At 41.0% G+C, this 21,557-nt stretch overlaps 1 protein-coding gene across 3 annotated transcripts in view; it reads left to right on the top strand.

Moving 5' to 3' along the window:
* LOC112564925 overlaps nt 1-19,824 on the top strand; it is a 51,134-nt gene extending 31,310 nt beyond the window's left edge. For 2 of the 3 annotated variants that reach the window (XM_025240071.1, XM_025240067.1), the window contains 4 exons: nt 16,691-16,873; nt 17,318-17,506; nt 18,277-18,357; nt 19,182-19,824. In XM_025240071.1, the coding sequence (XP_025095856.1) occupies nt 16,691-16,849 (159 nt within the window). In that variant the 3' untranslated portion in view covers nt 16,850-16,873; nt 17,318-17,506; nt 18,277-18,357; nt 19,182-19,824. Of the gene's footprint in view, nt 1-16,690; nt 16,874-17,317; nt 17,507-18,276; nt 18,358-19,181 lie in introns of those variants that run through there. The other variant, XM_025240069.1, reaches the window with a different exon arrangement.
* The last annotated feature ends 1,733 nt before the right edge of the window (nt 19,825-21,557 follow it).

Below are 21,557 nucleotides of genomic sequence, written 5' to 3'. Positions count from 1 at the left end.
CTTAAAAAGTTTAAAATATTTAAAAACACAATTTTTTTGAAAATGTAATAAAGAGGGTAAAATAAGTTTTCCTTATGTCTCTAGATTTTCTTTAATACATATAACTTAAAATAGAAAAGTGTGAGGGAATATTTTATATAAAAAGTAATGTTTTATTTTAATGCTTCTTGCGTTAGCTATTTACACAGGTTTTGCGTCTCTTTTAAAATTTGACTTCAACAAAGAATATTGACAATTATTACAAATTGGAAATGCAGTCCATGAAGACATTAACTGGAAACTTTCTACTGTGGTTATATGACAATTATTACAGACTTAATTTAAAGAATTCCATAATGGCTTTCCTGCTTCGATTCAGACGGAAGGTGAACCTATGGATTTTTACATTTATGAAGAATTTTAGAGAAATAATCTATGGAGTAGATGATCATGTGGGTAAAAATTGTGCGTAGCTCGTCTTTATTAAACTCCTTATGTCCTGTAATATGCATTGTGTGTGCATTGATTGTATCTATATATATATATCCTTATAATCCCAATAATGCAGAAATGTTTCTTTCACACCAAGGCTTTTATCCTCTAAACGTGTCCAGGTTTTCTCTCGCAATCAGAAAATGTCAGTTTAGGTGAAATATTTTCAGCAACATGACATCAGGCCGAGAACAGAAAGCAGAGAAACAAAATTTATACTCATAAAATAGATGTGAATGTTTAACTAAATAAAAAAAAAACACCTTGTGTGTGTGACCGCACGAGAGAAAGCGAGAACAAGAAAGAGTAAGAGAGCATGACTGAGGGAGAGAATGAGAGAGAAACCACTTTATTTATCATGTGTAGCAATCAACTAAAAACAAACGAATCCGCCTCGATGAGTTACCTGTCCCGTCATTGCTGTTGGTCGGTCCTGCTACATCATCGTCAGAGAGCGGGACTTATCGCAAGCTTCTTTATTCCATAAAATCATCGGCGCGTTTCATTTCGCTGAACGTCATTTCCTTTCCCGTTGACTCTTGGGACATGGAGCAAGCGACAAGACAAACTGTGATATGTTTTGGGGAGGAAGCGGTGGGAGAGAAAATACCTTCATTCTGGATTTGGCCCGGAAATCATGTTCCTACGCAGGTCAGACAATAAAAAATGGTGAAATATGAGAGATGTCCAAGGTTCCTATTACACACAGTGGTTTTGAGCTGTAGACAGGAGAGAGATACCTAAATTTACTCCAAGGTAATAAATATATTTGAAACATATCCTCTGTGCGATAGTGGCTTTAGTGGTAACAGGAGACGACAAAAGACTGAAAAGTTGACAACCGTGAGGTGGACTGCTGCTCCAGACATGATGAGATTTAACACTATCCCTTCTTGTACTTTTATTTTAAATCTCATCCTCTGATTGATGTCCAAGGGTTAAAGGTTCTTTAAAGCTACTTAAAACACTTGGTCTTTTTGCCAATCTGTGGATAAGGTATCCCAACAGTTAGACCCTCAGCCTCTGTGTTGCTAAGCAGTGGAACTCTCTTCCACATCATATTCGCCACTGGACTCCAAGGCTACATTCAGATGTTCTCTAAAAACATATCTGGTGTGTGTGGGCGAGAGAGAGAGGGAAAGAGAGAGCGTATATGTGTCCGTTTCAATTGCCGTTAAGGACAAAAGTAAACACTTTGCCAAACTTTGTCAAAAGTTTGCTTACTCGTTTGTCACTTAAAAACGACCTTTACCATGTAAATAGTTTTCAAAAGGCCAAGCTCACAGATGGTTTGAACATCGTCATGTCCACTGGACAGGGTGACGCACGTTGTGTTGTCTACAGTTCCGCACGTGACTTGACTTCTTTCTCCTTCTTTCTTACTCTGGTGCCCCGCGCATCGCAATTTTTAGATCGTTTCCTTCACTGTCAATTTTCGTTGCTGGCAAAAATGTCGTGGTCCTTTCTTCTTCGCGTCCAAAAAAGTACACAAGCAAATCACCAACGCGCACTTCCGTTCGCGCATCTCGTGTCACGTGTTCGGAACCAGTCGCCCGAGGAAGAAAGCGAGGGTGACGTTTAGGAGCTGCCATGTCTTCCCGACAGCGCCATTAAAACAAAATTGGACGTCCCGAGAACCCCAGGGGCACTTTGTCCACTTTGTCGCGTCTGTCTTGTCCTTCCAACGATCGGTGCAAGCTACAAATATTTTTGTCTGCCATTGTAGTTTCCCTAAGCTCTGCTCAGTTTTTCCCCAATCCTTTCCATTGTTTTCCTTGGAGGTTTTCTCCTTATTTGAAGTACATTGGCGGCATTTTAACGTTCCACAAATTTTTACATCAGAAAAACATAAGAAAAAAATCCACGTTAAAAAAATAATTTCCGCTCAACTTGATCTTTTGTGTGATACGTGTGTATGTGTTTGTGTATTTCTCTCTGTGTGTGTGTGTGTGTGCGCACGCGTTTTTGTGGGTACAAGATACACATTGATGGAAAGTTTTATATTGTGAGATACACATAAACACTTGACAGTGGCGATGACAAAGCTGTATTCCGCACAAGTCGTGGTCGAACCCCTTGAAGGTCCCTGCAAGTCGTGGCAACGCTTTATGCACAGATTAGCGCGTGTTGCAATTAGTGTGTCCTGGACTGGGTCTCTGTCATGACTGCCCTAGCGTGCCGAACGCAACAGTTTCTTCTTTACCAAACTCATCCGTGCCCCAGGGCCCAAGCTCGCCTCCCGTTCTATCCTCTTAAACACGAGATGATTCCCCAGGGGAGGGACAGAAAGACAGGAGGTCACAGACCGCGCATGCGCGTCTTTAACACACCTATTCACCCTTTGAGTGAGGGAGAAAGAAGAGAGAGAGAGAGAGAGAGAGAGAGAGAGAGTTATAGGTAACACAACTTTCCAGGGATACGGATCCTGCTACACGAACTATTGTAGAACAAAAGGATTCCTGACTCTCTTAGCAGTGAAAGATGATAATGAACATCACACAATCTGACAGCTATAAGTAATGATGATACTAAATACAGAGTAACCTGACTTGATTGTCGAATAACCTAAGTGTTCATACAGCTGAATACAATAATCAGTGAAGAGTTCTGGTTCATTCTACAACCTGGGAGCAGCGAGCGAAATTCCCATTCCGCGATGGACTATTCTTTACCCCTCCTCCCGTGGGTTAGAAAACAATGACAAATTGAAACAACAATGCGATTATCTATTTGTTAAAAGATCAAGGAAAAATAAAAGATCTAGTGAAATCAGCGGCGCGAAAACAGTTTTCACGTCCACCCCGGGTAAGTGCACGTCACACACGGCCGGCGCATGCATTACGACCCTCGGAAGGAGCGAACTGTTTGCGCTGGCGAACAAACACAGGGAGTGGTGCGTCAATGCTGCAGCCATTGTCCACGCGCTGCTTCCGCTGAGATAAATTATAAGATGTTGATTTGAGCAAGCTGGTAATTAGAAGGCCGTTCAGACAGTGTGATCGTCGTGTCCTTTTGTGCACGCGCCTTGTTGTGCGCGTGTCGCCATTGTGTTGACAGGGCCCTCCACGCTGCGACTGTCGGGGGAAACCAGTGTTTGCAGTCTAAATGATTCATTGCTGGCCGTAATCCCTTCCGCACATATTTCTGAGCATGCATATTCCGCTGTTGTAGTACGGGTATATTGAAATGTTAAAACAAGCAGGCTAGCGAAGAAGTTTAAGTGACTGGTAATTTAATAAATTATTGTCTCTAGAAGCGGCCATCTTCAGAAATCATTTTTAGGGGCTTTGCTGTCGGTTTTGGTCGAAAATGCATTAGCAGACACAGATTCATAATGTCGACCATGACAGTGAAAATGTAAGTAAGATTTTAAAAGAAAATATATGTTTTGCAACAACCACAAACCACAGCCAAAAAAGACTCGTGTATAAGAATCATTAGAAAAATTATCAAGTATAAACATTATTAGAAATAAATAAATTTTAGAAAAATGGGTTTTGGTGTTTATATTATCTCCCAAACTGCATTTTCTTTCCTAGCACTCGAAGGGGCTAGGTACCCATTCAACGGCCAGGTAGGTCAACTAAAAGTAGAAAGTGCATTGCACCACACGAGTATAGAACCGTTACTCTGTGTGTGTGACGAGAATGCTGATACTCTAAGCACTTGGCCATTCGCTTCTCTAAGGATGTAATGACGGACGAGATGAATAAATCTGAAAAAATAAGCGAAAGGGAAAGAAGTAACACTTGAAAGACAAATCGAAAAAAGGAAGTTCAAAAGAAATGCGGAAAGGAATCTGAGAGAAGAAATAACTCGTTGCCAGACTAAATGAGTGGGTAACAATGCATGCTGCGACCGATCACAGGTAAAAGAAAAAAGAAAAAGAAGAGTAAGCCGTTTTTTTTTGCTGTAAGTTTCTGCTCCTCCCCCTGCAAATTTTTGCCTGTAACCTGTGGGGCTTATGGAATGATAGGTCATCGCCACTACAGTGCTGTTTGCACCTCGCGTCTCGCACTGTCCTATAGAGCGTTGTGGGGCAATGTCTGCACGCGAGGAGTGTCATGGTAAGGTCTGCAGGATTCTGTTTCATGTGAGTGGTTCATCCTCCTCCTCCTCTTCATCTGCAAGACACCTGTTAGCGAAAGGGTGAAAAAATAAGGGTTTTAATTCGAATGCTTATATCCATAATTATGATTTACGTAGCTCTTTGTCCTTCTATCTAGATTTACTTGTGAATGTTTTTTTTTTCGAAAAGATTGAATTTTTCTGTATAACTGGCTCAAAACGGATCCTCAGAACGCTGACATTTGAAAACGCCATCATCTTATTCTAGCGAGTATGCGAGTATGCCATAGCTTCTACCCAGACAGAGCAGAATCTACTGTACAGAAGTGTTAATGTAGTCGCACAGCACTGCATGAAAATAAGATAGTAAAAGCTGAGAAATTGATTAAAAAATTGCAAAGTATACTTTTATCTCCTCATCGCTTAATTTTGTGAGAAACTCATCACTTAACTCTACAAAGTAGTGAGAAGATCAGAGTTCACAACAACTGCCGCAAATCTTTTCTCTCATTCGCTCCGTGACTTCTTCGCAAATACCGGAAACATTGGCAGCAACAGAAACAGAAAATGCACAAGAACAATCCCGTTCAAACAGACCAATTTGAATCCGACATCTAGGGACGGCTGTGTCGTTACTTTAGTTTACTCTGATGTCCAACCGTGGCGCGCATATTTCTGATCACGTCATTTCCGGGAGGCATACAGAACATTTCACGCCAGGGGACCGTCTATGGGACTCGTCGCAGACGGCAGCAGACAGGATTCCTCGTGCTCGTCACGAGTGACAGAGCTGCCGTGAGCACTGCTGTATCTAATGCCTGGTGTTTGCTACTCTCCATCAAACCCTGTCTCTGTGTCCGTCGGACGTGACATGTTCCGGTACGTCCCGCACTGCTACTGAGTGGTGTTCACGGTCTGGAGCCAGATAAAGTGCTAACGGGCCCAATGAAATGAAATAAGAAGATTATGAACGCACCATCATGTCCTAGGTCCTCCACGCCCCCTATCCCCCACAGTCTTTCTCCGAATGAAACAGAAAGAAAGTCTGTGCATGCGCGGTGCAAACTGGTTGGTCAGACGGGACTTGATGACGTCCGTACAAACACCATCGTCTACAAAGAACAAAGATCAAACAGCTAACGGTTGTAAACCCCTTCTTCCAGCCTCCTCACAACATTAACAACCGCGAGAACTATACTTTTCTGTGAATTTTGTGGAAATTGGTTATGCTTTATATACTGTCACGTGGATGTCTTCGATCGATCCTTGCCATAGTCCATTCAAGTTTCATCAGATGATGTTGTCTAAAGCGACTTCTTCTAATCTTTGCAATCCTCAACAGCCACGTTTGTTGGACAAGCCAAGATCGTTTATTGAATGCATCGCGTGATGTCAGCGCTAAATTCTTGCTTCGAATAACGCCGCCGCTTTCGTCTCATTCATCGCCATCGTTAGCTAGACAGTTTAACTGCTGTGCGGGAAATTTCACCCTTTTAAATCTGTATTTTATTTGCTATTTTATGCGGCGAGGTCTGAACATAGGAGGCTTGTGTTTTACACCAGCGCAGTATTGAATGTCTCCAAATGACATTTGAAAACAACGCAATTTCCTGTGCTCAACAAGAAGATGGCCGCCAGGTAGAAATAACACTTCATAGCAGATCTTGTTCCCTCACCAGATTATACCGTCCGCTTGAGTAGTGAAGGACTATATAGTTTACATATATAAATATGTGTGTCAGATAGCACGTACATGGAAGTTAAATGAGAGAGAAACAATTTGGATGCTGCTGCCTTGAAAAATCAGTTGTTTGGTCAGGTCGAGGTTCTAGTCTCTGACTGACCTGACATTCTAAAGAGGAAGGTAACTAGGTGGTCACATTATCCACAACGAATGTGTATTCATTCTCTGTCCCTCTTTGATAAAACCGTTTCTTATATTGATATGAACAAAAAGAAAATAATTTGTTCGAAAACCGGGGCGAGGAGGGGGAGGCTTTGGGGAGATGTGAGAGGAAGGTCGCTGCTCTGTGACGCCGCGGGTGTTGTTTACTGTCTCTGGTTCCCTTTTTTCCTGTTGTTGTCTCTCTTGGTCTTTGTGCCTAGGAGGCCTGCCACGTCAGCAGTGGTGATAGACTGTACTTGCCCTATTCTAGACATCTATTTAGCTTTAGGTACTATATTAGCTTCTACAGTTTTAAGTCTACTGACGTCAGGGTAGCGTCCTTCCAACCTCTCAAGACGTCAGGGTAGCGTCCTACCAACCTCTCAAGACGTCAGGATAGCTTCCTACCAACCTCTCAAGACGTCAGGGTAGCGTCCTACCAACCTCTCAAGACGTCAGGGTAGAGTCCTACCAACCTCTCAAGACGTCCGTCCAAGGGTAGACATGGCTTCTGTTTCACCGCCATCATCGATACGTCGATTGTCTCCCCGCCGCCGAACGCTCAGCGGGTGGGGGTTGTCTCCCTTGGCCTGAGTGCCATAATGGTCACTTCCTGTACAAAAAAGCGTCGATTCTGATTACGCCCCCCTGCCAAGCCAGGATGACCCTATTGATAAGAAACGCCGAGGAATGTTTGTACCAGGAACAAACCATCTATCATGCTGTCCTTAGCAAACGACAGTCCAGGGTCTGACTTAAGTATCCATACCCAAGCAAGTGCGCTGATCTGCCACTTAGGGTGTCGTTCACCTTTTGCTCCACTGATATAGCTGTTGCAACATTGATAAAAATGGCCGCCTTTTTCCTAATGTCTCTCTTCACTTCAAAAGGTTTCCCCTGAAATGTAAAAACAGGGCAAATCTGCGATGATGTATGATTTCCCATCCTCAGATGAATGCAGACTCAGTGTTTTAAGGACCCCAGGTGATATCATGTTTCACCATAGCCTGAACAGGTACAAGGTATCGTACCTGACAAAGCAAGCCCGCAGACACTATAGCGTTCATACGGACATCCGGAATTTAGTTGATGCAGATCGTTGCAAAACAAAAAGAAACAGACAAACACAAAACAAAAACAAAACAAGAAGAAACCGCTTATCTGCTTAAAATGTGTGACAAGGCTTCGATCAGTTTTGTGCTCTCTAAAATCTCAATTGCCAAATAAATTCTGCGGTGGAATCAGTTCCCTGTTGTTCTTGATGTTAACGATCGAATAAGTTTTGCGCTGTTCTTGAAGTCAACGGTTGAATACGTTTTCTGTTATTCTTTACGTCAACGTGGGATAAATTGTGAGTTATCCATCTGTAACATACGCTCCCTCATTCTCTACAAAGTCCGTGTTAAAGGAGGAGGTGCAGATGAGGAGATGGCGCAAATATTTTTCGTATAATCAGAAAATATTATACATTGAAAATATTTGTTTTGAAGCAAGTGAAAGGCAACCCTAGAAACAAAACTGCGTCAGAAATATAGGGGAGTGGACATGGAGCATGTTAGGGCAAAGGACACACAACAACACAACAACAGGCTCTGAGAAGCGAACCCATGCTATGTAAGCTCACGTCGACAAAAGGTTTCATGGTGAAAACAGAGGAAAGTTCCTGTCAATATGAGAAGTTCAGTCAAGTTGAACGACGTGCGTGGAAAAACAACTTGAGCTTGTAAATTAGAGTGATCTCTCTTGGTTGACATCCACAGAAGGGTCTCTCTGGTCCTGGCACTTTAATCGTCGTCAGACATAATCTGTCGTTTCGCTTGTCATACGATATGCAAGGGCAAAGGCAAGCACCAGTGCCTTTCACAGGAAACTGAGAAGTTTTCACAACAAAGCCAATGTCGAGGTTGACACCAGCTTTCGATGCCACGTCAGAGCAGTCCCGCACCAATTTCCGGTAGTGGGACAGACGATTCCCCCGAACGGGCCAGCTCGGAACTGGAAAAACAGGGATGGGCAAGTGGTGAAGGTTTAATGGTTTGGTGGAGGAGAGTGTCATTGGGGTCTGCCGAGGAAGTTAACGGATTGGGTCAACAGAGTTTGAGTAAAGGTCGTAAATTATTAATGGTAGAGATATTGAACAAGTGCATTATGGAGATGCCAAGTGCTTCGCAGCAAAACGTTTTAAAGGTTCTGATAAAGTCATCTGCCCCGAGGCAAAACGTCAGGGTTGGGTTGGAAGCTCCGAGAAAGGAAATGAGTATTTGAAAATTTGTGATGTATATGTGTATGCATGCGTCTGTTAGGAATGTGCGGATTTACATACTTGCAATACATCGCACTTCCTACGTGTATTAGAATCCCATAATACATCCATGACATACATGCATACAAAGGTTTTCATATTGTAGGTTTGCTTTTCATGACGTGTGCCAATTAAAAAAAAACCCATAATCGAAACAATTTCACAGTGGACTCTGACGGCATTTCAAAATAATGCTTATAAAAGTTTAGTGGATACTCCAGTACACAACAGTTGATATTAATTACGAGGCAAGTTACGAAATACACGAAGTACCACCATGAAAAGTCATCGAGATTTTACAGTCCAAAGAAAAAAGGTTCCTGAAAATATTTTCCATTGAGATGTATTTTGATAAATAAGGCTTTACAAGCCATAATGTTGCTAACCGTCAAGATATTAGAAAAAAATATATACTGCCTGAGCTAGTCAGCCTGTTACACCTGCTCTGAAACCAAAAAAGTTGGGTTTTAAAATCTTTTATAGTTAGGTCTTAATTTATCGCTGATGACAGAAACAAAATAGGTTGTAAAGTTGGCAAACATGACCTTTATCTGAGTTTTTTTCACAATAAATATCACTTGTTGGTGCTAAATCAGTAGTTTTATTTCACTCTCAGTTGCTAACTCCTTCCAAGACAGACGTGAACTTTCTTTAATTGTGCAAAACTGGAAACCCTTCAACCTGAGACCCGGTTCGCAGAGAAAACTGAAAACGACCAATATGCCCATGGACACGACTTTTACTGCTGTCTGTAATGGAATAGCCATAAGATGAAGACCCTTCTCAACAGGACATTCATTGTATTATTATTTCCCAGGCTTAGTCACGTATTAGACAATATGTCCAGTTCAGAAAACCTTTAAGGCATGGCATTTCTCAAAGTGACATCGGATCCTGGTCGCAGTTGTCTGCTGCAGTTCACTCAGGTGTTGTGTGGTACTTGGAATAAAATGTTTGGTGGGATGGGGAGGGTGAAAGGACGCCGGTGAGCGTTGACCATGTCCCTATGCCGGCGCTTGGGATTGGCATCGGTTACCGTCAGTACAAGGCGTTGACAAGACAGGGAGGACAGGGAACTGAAAAGACAAGGATGACAAGAAAATGACTAGAGAAGGAGAACAATGATCATGGCGACGATTGAGAGCGAACTCGTAGAAACCAAAGAATCTGCGGCTGTGTCGCTAAAGTGATGGAGCTGCACACATTCCTTCTACTGATCCACTTTCTGTTCTCTCACATCCCCACCCACCACACACACACTAACCATGAGCGGTTTCTTGTAGGTCTCACTGTTCAGATTTCCTTCCCACTCTCGTGTCAGGTCCTGCTCTTCAATGAGGTTCAGATTAAAAAGATCTTTCTATACTTCAGTTTTCTTATAACTGGTGTACTGGTGGAGGGATGATCAGTTCTTCCCTACACATCAGGCACACCATACAACCTTTTGATTTGATTTTCGGAAATGGATCAGGAATTTGCTGACTAAAAGGTTACCCCGCCCCCGACTCCTAAGCACATATCACTGATGTGGAAAGGATTTGATTTAAGCTAAAGCGGACAGAAAGTTCCTTACTTACCATCTGTCTTTTTTCCAGCCCTTGAATTAAATGGGATCGTTCCGAAGGTCTTCATGACCCTGAAGTTTAGAATAGTTGGTCGGCCGTTCAAGTCGTTTCCAAAATAAGTTCTGGAGACCACGGAGGCATCAGCCTAGTAGACATTTGAAAGTCAGCTAGCGGGTTAACAGGAGTAGAGAGTCCTAAACATTTTTGTCGGGAATCACTAAGGATGCCAGTAGCCAACAATGGTGTCTGATTGGCTTGGCACGTCAGCACGCACCATCTGGAATACTGAGAGACAAAACTGGAGTTTGTACGGATCTAGGCGCTTCCCTTTCCCCTTTACTTCTTCAACTGGCGGCAGAAAAACTCGACAAAAGCTGACCAAGTGAACAGTTTGAATGGGTAGACTCGGCGAACGGTCTCGATAGATGTCCAGAAGGTTTATAGTGTGGACGTCCGCTGTATCCCATTGCAGACCCATTAACCATCTCCCAGCAACAGGCAGTCTTGTGTCGCCTGGGGAAGTAGTTCCCGGTTTTCCAAGACTGATGTCATCAAAGCTTTTTACCCCTACATCTGTATTCGGTATTCCACAAAAGAGTCCGTTTACAGTGAAGTTTAAAGTGCTGAAGTGGATCGAGAGTTGTTGTAACCCTAACTAAAGCTGAAGGTAGGAAATAAATAAATAAATAAATAAATAAATAAATAAATAAATAAATAAGAAAATAAATAAATAAGAAAGAACGTGAGAATGCAAATTTCGATTTATTAATGTATAAAGTATCTTCTGTCTTTTGTTTTTGTCAGAAATGTCTAAAGTGACATAGTAATATTCTATGTCCACGCCAGCCGCTAAATTAATCAGTTAAAATGTCTGCATTTAGTCAGCGTGCGGCTTATCCAAACAGTCTTTGTCTACCAGTCTCCTTTCACAAAGTAGCAGATTTCTGCGAGTCCAACATGAAGAAGCACTCTCATTTTGAATGAGAATTTTGCTCACTTTCATCCACACACCTAAGCAATGTTGCGACACTGGTGGTCAATGGCACTGAATGTAAACATTAATTAAAGTTTCCTTGATCCTTTCGAAGATGGGAGAGGGGTGGGCGGGGACTGTGTGCGAAGAAATTTCATTACGGACTCTTCCTCCTCAAATTTTAGTATTGACCCAATCGATCTTAAGTTGGAGGTTGGCGAAAATGGGCGAGCGGCTGCGTTTTCAGTTGAGTTGCTTGTTACTAATCACTTCTCTTTGACAGGTGATGAAGCGCCTGTGTTCACGATGGTGCAATAAAGACAGCATGCTTTATTTGCCAAAAGATTTTCCGACAGAAATGCACTTTGTTTAGCGAAATTAAAGACAAATTAACAACCGAGCAGACTGAGGTTGCGATTATTCCCTATGGTGGGGAGGGGCAGGACCATACCACAGACCATACCAGCCGCAACTAATGAAAAAGTGAATCGCGCAAAAAGATTCTTTGTAATCAGAATACACAAAACCATTATTCTTTGAGGGAACATTTAAAAAATCTCTTATGATACTTTTCTTTAAAAAAAAAATCTGCACTTTTCGGTGTAAGCGCCAGCGGTTCATGCTCTGACCAGTCTCCACAGTATTCAATTATTGTTTTTATCTTTTGATAACTATTTCTCTTTATACAAACTTATTCACGAGAAATATTTCAGGAACAAATGTGAGAATGGATATTTGCAAATGTCATGAAAGGCGATAAACACCAAGAGAGAAACATAAACTTTGACTAAAGCCAACAGATTTTCCGAAAGTTTAGTAAGATAATCCTGTAGACGACTATCGTCTCTATTGCCAGTGCCGCAATGAAATTCAACTTTGTTGTGTTTCCTACAAGAGCTGTAAATATAATCTTCGTAGTCTTTGGAGAGTTGACATATGCGTATAATGGATGTGAAATTGGCGAAATTCATAGTTTTTATTAATAATAATGACAATAATACACGTCTTCAAATGACGAGAAGGCTCATGGCCTTTACAACAAAAACAAATCACCAATCTAAACACTTTTGCCCCGCCGATTAACCCCAAAATTCCAAAGTGCAAAGAAAATATAAATCTTCATCCGATTAAATGCTCCACAACAATTTGATAAGAGATCGGAAAATGGGTTTTGAAAGACATCTGTAGTTTTGGGTGATCGTCGGATAGAGAAAGGCAAGCTGTTTATTCATATTCTGTCACTGTTGTCAGTTAAGATGCCCGAGGGCGTGAGAAATATATTTATTCTTCACATACGAGCAGCATGGACACAGAACACAAAGAAAATGACGACGACGACGACGACAATAAACAAGAAGAAGAAGAAGGCAAAAAAGAAGAAGCCTGTCTATAGTAATCATTAAGAGACCTTTTAACATTCAGCATCTCTCATAGATGTTTGCATTTGTCAGCGTACAACAAACGCAACACAGGGAGAGGCAGAGAGGAGACTTGCTTCAGACACAACAATAATGTTCACATCGCTAACAATGTGACAATGAAGCATCTTCCTTGGCTTTGCTAATCAAAATGAAGGGTGTGGCATCTTTAAGGGTCTCCTTTCTTAACGAACTTAGTTATTCCACTACATATTCAGATAACAAGGAGCCATGCGCAGGCCATTCTATTGATGTCTCAGTATAATTGAAATGTTGGAATTATTCGCTGCAAACACGTGAAGAGCGCACGAATGTTTTCTGATTCTCTTTTCTAAGGAGGGAGAGAGAGAGAAAAAAAAGAGAGAAAGCAGAGAAAGGATGGATAGGAAAATGCAAAATATTCTATTAAAACTGCGACTTTGGAATTCCTCCCCCTCCTCCCAAAGGGTATGCCTTAATATTCTCCATTTCATCTTTAGTCAATTATTTTTTCTTGTTCCCTTGAGGACGAATTAAATAACGCTTTTTCTCATTCGTGCTGAACCTATTCTTCAACATCCCCACACCAGGCGGACGCGATTATTTGAAATCATCAGCACCGTTATCACCCTAATCTAGAATATTTCCACTTTCCATCGTTTCCAGGTGAAAAAAGACAGACAATAAATAAGGTAACAATAGGGACAAGCACACATCACCCCCCACATGGATGTTGGTGGTTGTGAGCCTGATCGCTGGCATTAAACTATGGCCGTCACAGGTGGTGGGTGATTTAACTCAGGCGGGGGACTCACGGCGACAAGTCCCTCATCAAAGAGCCGCCCGCCAAAGGTGCGCCTTGTTCTTCTGTAGACTGAATCCTTGTCTTTCTCCTCTCAGTGTGCGACTCCGACAGAGTGATAGATGAGTTTACACCGCTGACAACTTTCTCACGTGCAGCCCTCGGCACGGCACAAGGTGCGACTTTGAGAGACTCAAGCATGCGTTGTGTCGGTCTTAAGCTGCAGCTTGTGGACCGTTAGAGATATCGTGAGTTACGACTTTGCTATGAACTTATAACATGGCTTTTTATCGAATAGCTCTCCAGTCCTTTAACGCGGCTCCTGTATCGAATATCAGTCCAGACCTTATGGCTTTTGCTCTTTAATTCTTATATTGTAACGGTAACGTTAGTGTTTCAACAACAGGCTGGAAATTGACAAGAAAAAATATAATAAAAATGATTTGGTACGATCATTTCACTAGTTAAAAGAAAGAAAGAAAGAAAAAAAGTGGATAAAAGCAACAAAATAAATAAGGCTAAAGAAACCTGAATGACATATCCTGCAGTCTCTTCTAGATAAAATAAATAGTATAAATATTCTCATGGCCTAGAATAAAGTTTAAAAACTGCCTAAACTATAGCCCAAAAATATGTTATAGATGTTCTGAGGTAAAAAGTTCTTTTTCAAGCGTCTCTCACATTCACACATTCTCTCTCTCTCAGTGTCACATTCAAATCTTTATTTGAAACACTTTTGCAAATCTCTTTCAAGAATTTGTGGAAGACAAGGACAGGAACGAAGCAGTATGACAAACATATTGAGCGACGCTGTGCTTTACAAGTTTTGTTGATATCCTCTTCCATTTTGCCAGAAAAACTACAAGTTAGAGTAGTAGTCAAGCCACTGCGTTTCACCCACCTGCTGCGCTCTGCAGTGACGAATGAGGGGGACTTATGAAAAAAGAAGGATTTACCGCAATTCTCCTGATTTTGGTAGCAATCGGAACATTTCATTTCCCGGCTCTTAATGACGTCATAAAAAGTCGTTAGTCTTGATGCGATTTAAGTTGCCTGACACGAGAAGCCGACGTGGGCAAAGGGCATGTTCGACAAGCGAACGTTCGAGAAAGCTTGTTATTGATCTCGACCACATGGGCTTCCAATGCCAGAGCGAGGAGATAGAGAGAAGGAACAAGTCCTGCTGCTGGTTGTAGCCGAAAGGTCAAGAAGGTCAAGAGAATGAAACATCTTGAAAGGATGAGCGAGGGATCACTGGTAGGATGGGATGAACAAACTACCACGCGTACAACCTCAGGTGAAGTGGCGCTCAGTCGAATGGAATCAGCAAAGTATTTTGATACAGGATGTGCCGAATAAAATATCTTATGTTGGATGGAATGAGCAAAGTACTTTAAGTAGGATGGGGCGAGTGAAACATCCCATGTAGAATGGTGTGAGCGTATTTTCACGCGGAGACGAAATTTCAAAAGTTACGAAAAAGGGAAAATGATAAATACTTCTTGAGAGGAACGAGAGCTGTCGTGCAGTGAGAACGACAGAAAGTATTCACTGTTAGAACGAAGGAATATCCTAGGAGTGAGGAAACTATACTGTGATCAACTTCTGCAGATGAAACCCTATTTTGGTCTTGAAAGGCAACATTAGAAACGAAAAAAGTCCATATCTTCTTAATTTGTTACACAATTATTCAGCATCATCATGTTTGCAGGATCTTCATTAGCACTCAGGAAGTCTGGCATATCATGACACAGGAACGATGATCGAAATATCTGAACGACATTTGTGGTTTGTTGATTTGGTTTCTGACATACATATTGTAGGTCTCTTGTCTGGTCCCAGCTGCAGGCTAAATGCGATATACTCCTGTTTTTGTCGGAAATAGATGACTCGACATTACAAGTAGGTAGTTGCATATCATGAAGAGATAACCTCATCGTTTTAGGATGCTTCTCTCCCCTCATTAGTTTCTCATCGGATAGCAATTTGTGCATGTAGCCAGTGCTATTTACAAAGATCGTCTCTTAACGATGTTTACTCTGTGATATTTGTAATGAGATTATCAGGTTTCACGCACTCGCATTGAATTTTACTGTTTCCATAGAGACCTACAGAAAAATGTCGAAGCAGCACGTTTTCTCATGATGCTAAATGCTATCGCTTGTGTTTGCCATTAGTCCTTATAAAGGACTTACACGACCCACAGCTCAATTGGCAGTGGCTGATGAAGCCTCGTCTATAGAAGTATTTTGTAAAGCCTTGTGTTTACCTAAGGTAGGAACACCTTCCTGAGGAACACAGGCTCTGCTTTTTGTTTGACGATCGCTTGTTGCCACTTGCATGGCAGCGGAACTGAAGTCGATGCAAAGAGATCATCTCACCGGTCTCTCTCTCTCACACACAGTGTGAGTGAGAAAAGAGAAAAAAACTAATGAGAGGAGATTATTGTCGCAAATCTTTAGTCAAAGCAGGAGGTAGTTATTGGTAGTAAAGGATGCTAAAAAAGAGGGTGATGCTTTCTTGTCAGTGATGTCTTGATATCAGAGACAAAAGCTTGACACGGAGCTCAGTCCTTGGTGGTATAATGACATCAGCGAAGTCGTCGCTGTGGGTATGCACGATGATGCACGATATCTTGATCCATTCATTAATGTATGTTCACGATCATCTGTACCCATGTACGGTTGGAGAGGTAGATACATCAAAGAAACCGATAAAACGGGTAGATAGAAGGATAGATTAGTGATGTAACGGTTGGATGAATAGTGCTATGGGTGTCTTTCTTAAAAGCGAAATATTCGATCGAAAAGAAATACAGAAACATCAAAGCCATACACTTTAAACCGGATGAATAGCATTGCGTCAAGCATCCAACTTCTTTCATACAATATTTTAAATCGACTCAAAATCCATCAGAGAAATATGAAACCCCTCTGGGAGAAAAAAATAACCTGCTTACGGGTGAATTCAGCGGAATGAAGTGATCATTTTGTTCATAAAATATGTGTTTTAAAAATGCCATCTTAACGAAACCGGCGCCAACATTTGTTTGACTGCACCACTTGCCCAATACTCTTATGTAGACAACAAATAGTATTCATGAGAAAGTAAACTAACGTCCACAAACATCCCGTCAGACTGAAGGATCTGACCGTTGCCCTTCCATGATATTCTGTGCACACACACACACAGTCGATAAGGTGACAAGGTCTCCCGCTTGTTTTCAGTCTGTGCCCAGCGGCCACAGGGCTCTCTGCTGGACAAAGGCAAGGTGGAGGACTTCGGGTGTCCGGAGGGTTGGTTTCCGTCTCACGGTTACTGCCTCCTGCCGACCAGTTTGCCCGCAGAGGAGGCGCGGGTGTTCTGCGAGAAGAAAGGCGCTCTGAGTGCCTTCAGAGTCTGCATCTCAAGTAAGTGCCGGCACTGGGGTCTGCTGAAGCTCGAAAACCTCTTGTGTTCTGCTTGCTTAATCGCTGCCAGTAAAAGGAACTGACTGAGTGTTAAAATACTAAGTCATTCCTTCATTTGTCTACCGCTGGTTAAGAAGCTTACCAAATTCTAGTTAATTTTCTTTTTCATATACGAGCATCATTTTGGTATGAGCAATAGTGTGTTGATAGATGAGTATGTGTAACTGTATATACTCATATGTGTTCGTGCACGTTTGGTATTATTGTAAATGTATGTTTGTGTGTTTGTACTTTTGTCTTCGAGTCCTTGTATGTATGCATACGTGTCATGGTTTTGTACTGAGGCTTGTATGACGAGCTGGAAACAAAAGTGCTAAGTCATGTAACAACAAAGCCTGAGTTCCTGCAATCTGAAATCTGTCTAATGAGAAATGTTTTCTTCAGGAGCCAGCGAGGAATCAAGGGAGGCAACATATTCGGAAGAAACAGCCACGACAGGAACATCAGGGGAGCAAACTTTGGGGTGTCCTTCAGGGTGGACCTCATACCTAGGGTTTTGCCTTTTGTGGTCTTCTGATGCCCGGATGTGCTCACTTCTCGGCGCTCAGAACTTCTTGGGCACCTGCATCATGAGTGGGTATCTAGGGTGTTATGCAGCATCTTATCTCACACAGGTGTGCTTTGACAAATGTTAATCTGCAGAGTAAGAATTAAATCTTTATCTGCAGTAGCATCTCAGTTTCTTGCAGAAGCCTTTCAAGAGCAGCTCCACCAGGATCTCGGAGATTTCTCTCCTTCACACCACACACGCACACTGCATGCATACAGGAAACAATGTGTGGTCAATAAAAACCATTGGAATTTACCAAGTGTCTACACTCTACGATTTATCAGTGGCAAAATGCACACTGACACAGCTATGAAAACTAATATAGCGATCTCTGTTACAAGACTGTGAGCTTCGTTTGAACCTTTTGTGATCCTCGTGTTCTTTGTCCTACCGAGAGACTCTCAATTACAATAAAAACCATGACCAGTTTTCAGCTTCCAGCAGAAAGCTTTCTGCAATAGTACATTGTCTAGAATATAAATTATCTTTAACTTTTAGCGCACGTGTACACCGCGGTTGCACGAGCTGTTTCATGAAAAATACCATCTTGCCAACATCCACGAATGTCGTTAGTCATATTAAATCTTACTCATTGTGAAGTTTTGTAACATTGTTACTTCGTTTCAAATCCATGATATTATATAAAAAAACAACTTTTGTAACTATTTATCATTTTAAGTTCTTTATCTCCCACAAAATCAGTCTTGTATATTTGCTCTTTTAATTGCAACTGCTCTGTTTGGTAACTAAAGAAGTGCAGGTATTTTTTCTAATCTCGTGGATATCTGTCCAGACCCAGGCCGTGTACAGGTGCCTGCAGAGTTTCTCAACGCCATCAAACGTTTAGACGGCGGGAGCGACTACGAGATGACACGTGAGTGACTTCCCTTTTATGCAAAAAACAAAACAAAAACACTCCCCCAAAACAACAACAACAACAACAACAACAACAACAAACAAACAAACAAACAAACAAACAAACAAACAAAAAACCAAACAAAACAAAACAAAACAACTGGTTCCAAAGAAATGGCGGGATAGATTGGTCAGACTTTGCCCGACTAAAGAATTAAGTCACACTTCGCAGTTCTCAGAAACAAAGTTATATTCTGCAATTCAAAAATTATAGTAAAATAATGTCTGGTAGTAGCGAGATAATTTCCAAGTTGACGAAGTCATAAGATTGTTATAGCAACCGTTGACTGGTTATGATAGAAAGTGGTGACACACAGGCTCCACCTTCATCACAAGAGGTGATCAACGAGGTCAACGTCTTGGACGAACTATGTGTACAGAAATATAATCCCTTTATAACCCTGGCATATCATGGCATCTCGGGTATTGAAGACAGGTTTGTGTTCAAGGGGAAATAACTCTAAGTTCTGTTTATGGACTGTTTCCAGGTGTCTGTAAGCTTTACTGTGCTCTGAGTGATATTGTGTGTTCTTTGTGGGATATTGTGTATATTATACCATAGCCATCTTTAAACATGTGACACTCTCATTGTTTCCACTACGTTGTGGGAAAAGCAACTATGTGTTAATATATCCTGTGTTATGATTATATCATACCAGGTACCATCTTGAAAACGATTCATGAGCTATAGTAATCCTTGTTTCATTTTGTACTTTCTTTCGTTTAACACGTATACATTATTTATTTAGCTAATTCGATCGTTCTTACATTCCTTCCTGACAGGTACTAGTCGGATGTGCTGCTGTGCTGGCGGTTTCTGCAAATGAATTTGAGGAAACCAGAGAGTCACTGCGGACACGGAGGACCAGAAAGTGCACGGTGCTGGATCCTGATCCTTCAGACTGACGTCAGAAAGAGTGGATCCGTCCTTTCGAAGACGCGGATATGGTCCCATGTTTGCTGATCCAGAGTGTTTCGTCCCCACATAAGTAAACCTTTCGACAGATATATCAATATATAATTGTGTGTTTCATATTAACAGTACGAATGTAAAATTAACATTTTATTGACCAGAATGTCAAACCCTCGAAAAATATATACTTTGCAGAATGGTACATATTGAAAACTAGCACGACATGGAATAATGCTTTAGTGAGTTTACGGGTCAAAGAGTTCAATTTAGCAAAGAAAGGTTAGTGACTTACAGCGGAGCTGAAATACGTCTTCATAATGTTTTAGTGAGACGTTCAATTAACATAAGATAGTTATATATTTAATTTATTAGAGAGGGATGAAAACTTATGAACATATTTCGCAATGTATTATGCAAAAAGAAAGAAAACATCAACAAAAATGACGGTCTTAAGAGCAGGAAAAGAAAACTTGAGAATGTTTCAAATAAACCGGTTGAAAGACGGCACATGTTTATCAGCAATCTTGTTAATTTTGTTTGTGTGTGTGCATGCGCGCATACAGATGACTCAGTCTGCATCCTGTTAAAGAATATTGAATAACCGTGTGGCAGAAATGCAATTTACGAGTGATTTATATTATTGTTTATTATTATTAACAATCAGCTATATATCACCTACCGCTCAAGAAATTTAGTATTCATTTCCCTTCTTAAGTCAAACATTGTGACATCAATAAAATCAAAGTTTATCCAAAAGTTGATTACACTCTGAAGGAATGGTTACGGCTACAACTTCAGCTCACTTGTGCACATAACATGTTTGGCTGTTTGTCTTTCAATGAAAGAAGTTGAAAATCTTAGGGGAGAGAAATCCGAAGCATCACACCAAGCCTGCAGTTATCTTGAAGCATATCACCAACGAAAAGAAGTGCTCGTTTCATTTATAAATAATAAATATAGCGTTTGATAAAATGACCAAAAAAAAAAAACAAACAAACAAACAACAACAACAAAAAACAAACAAAACAAAAAAAAAACTGTAGTGAAGAAGAATTTATTTAAACTTTTGAGAACATAGGAAAATAAACTAGAAAAAGTGCTATTGTCATGCAGCATCCTACTTAAACAATGTCCTTAATCGTGCGACATGTCAGTAAAAATATTCTCGACCACGTAAAACAAGACGCAGTTGAACCTGCGCTCTTCGAGTGGCACATCCTCCATGATGTCGACGCCTGGCAAGAAGCTGCAGACGACCCTTCTGCCGCAAAGCATCTCCTTCATCGTCAATATCTCATCACGTAAACGAGGTGGTACGTCCTTCACCAACCATTGCTTGTCTTCCGATGACGTAAGGTAAATTTCCATCCACATTAAGGTTTTTTATTTAAAAACAAAATTTTAAAATATCTGAGTTTTAATGACCTACTATATTCACACTCTGAAAAGTTCTGGGAATTTTTTCAGCATGCGTAGAAGCGGCTTCCGACATGTGTCCGGGGCTTTTTGAGTTGATCCGGGTGCTCTGCAGTGACGTAGCGTACCCTCAGTGTGTTTGATGATAAATTTCTCTGCTCTTGAAAAAGAAAGACACAACATCAGATCTTTCTTTGTCTCTAAACCTTCTAAATATAGAAGCAAAGCACAGAAACAACTAAAAATAAAGACTGAATCTGTCGATAAGGTGAAGAAAACAATGACAGAAAATAAAACACATGTATAGAAATGCGATATCCTACGAGCTAAGGCAAACAAACAAACAAACAAACAAACAAACAAACAAACAAACAAACAAACAAACAAACAAACAAAAAAACCAAACAGAACAAACAACCCTCTTCCCCAACAAAAACCATGTAAAATATCTTTAACTTGATTCCTAAATCAGCTTGGCATCTTCTCTCAAGGCATAGCTACATCGAAAGCAAACAAAAAAGCCAAGAAATCGTAAATCAAACCAACCAAACAATATCGGAATGTCCCTCATTCCAGAAAAAAATCGTTTCAGTTTCAATAATGGAAGCGACACTTGTATGCAGCTAAAATACTTTTATTCTCTTGACAACCTTAGTAAAATTATAAGAACTGAATATTCTCCGCTTAGAGGTTAGAGTAGGGAGTAGTTGGGGGACGGAATTCATTAATAAAGACAAAGAAAACATCAAACATAAATGTAAAAAAGGATGTGAGATTGCTCTAGTGGAGTAGAACTACTGCTGAGCTGAGCAGACAGACAGACATAAATA

Source organism: Pomacea canaliculata, linkage group LG5, assembly GCF_003073045.1.
Source record: "Pomacea canaliculata isolate SZHN2017 linkage group LG5, ASM307304v1, whole genome shotgun sequence".
In the NCBI taxonomy this organism is placed as follows: domain Eukaryota; kingdom Metazoa; phylum Mollusca; class Gastropoda; order Architaenioglossa; family Ampullariidae; genus Pomacea; species Pomacea canaliculata.
Note: the sequence above shows the minus strand (reverse complement) of the source record. Positions and strands in the feature narration are given on the sequence as shown.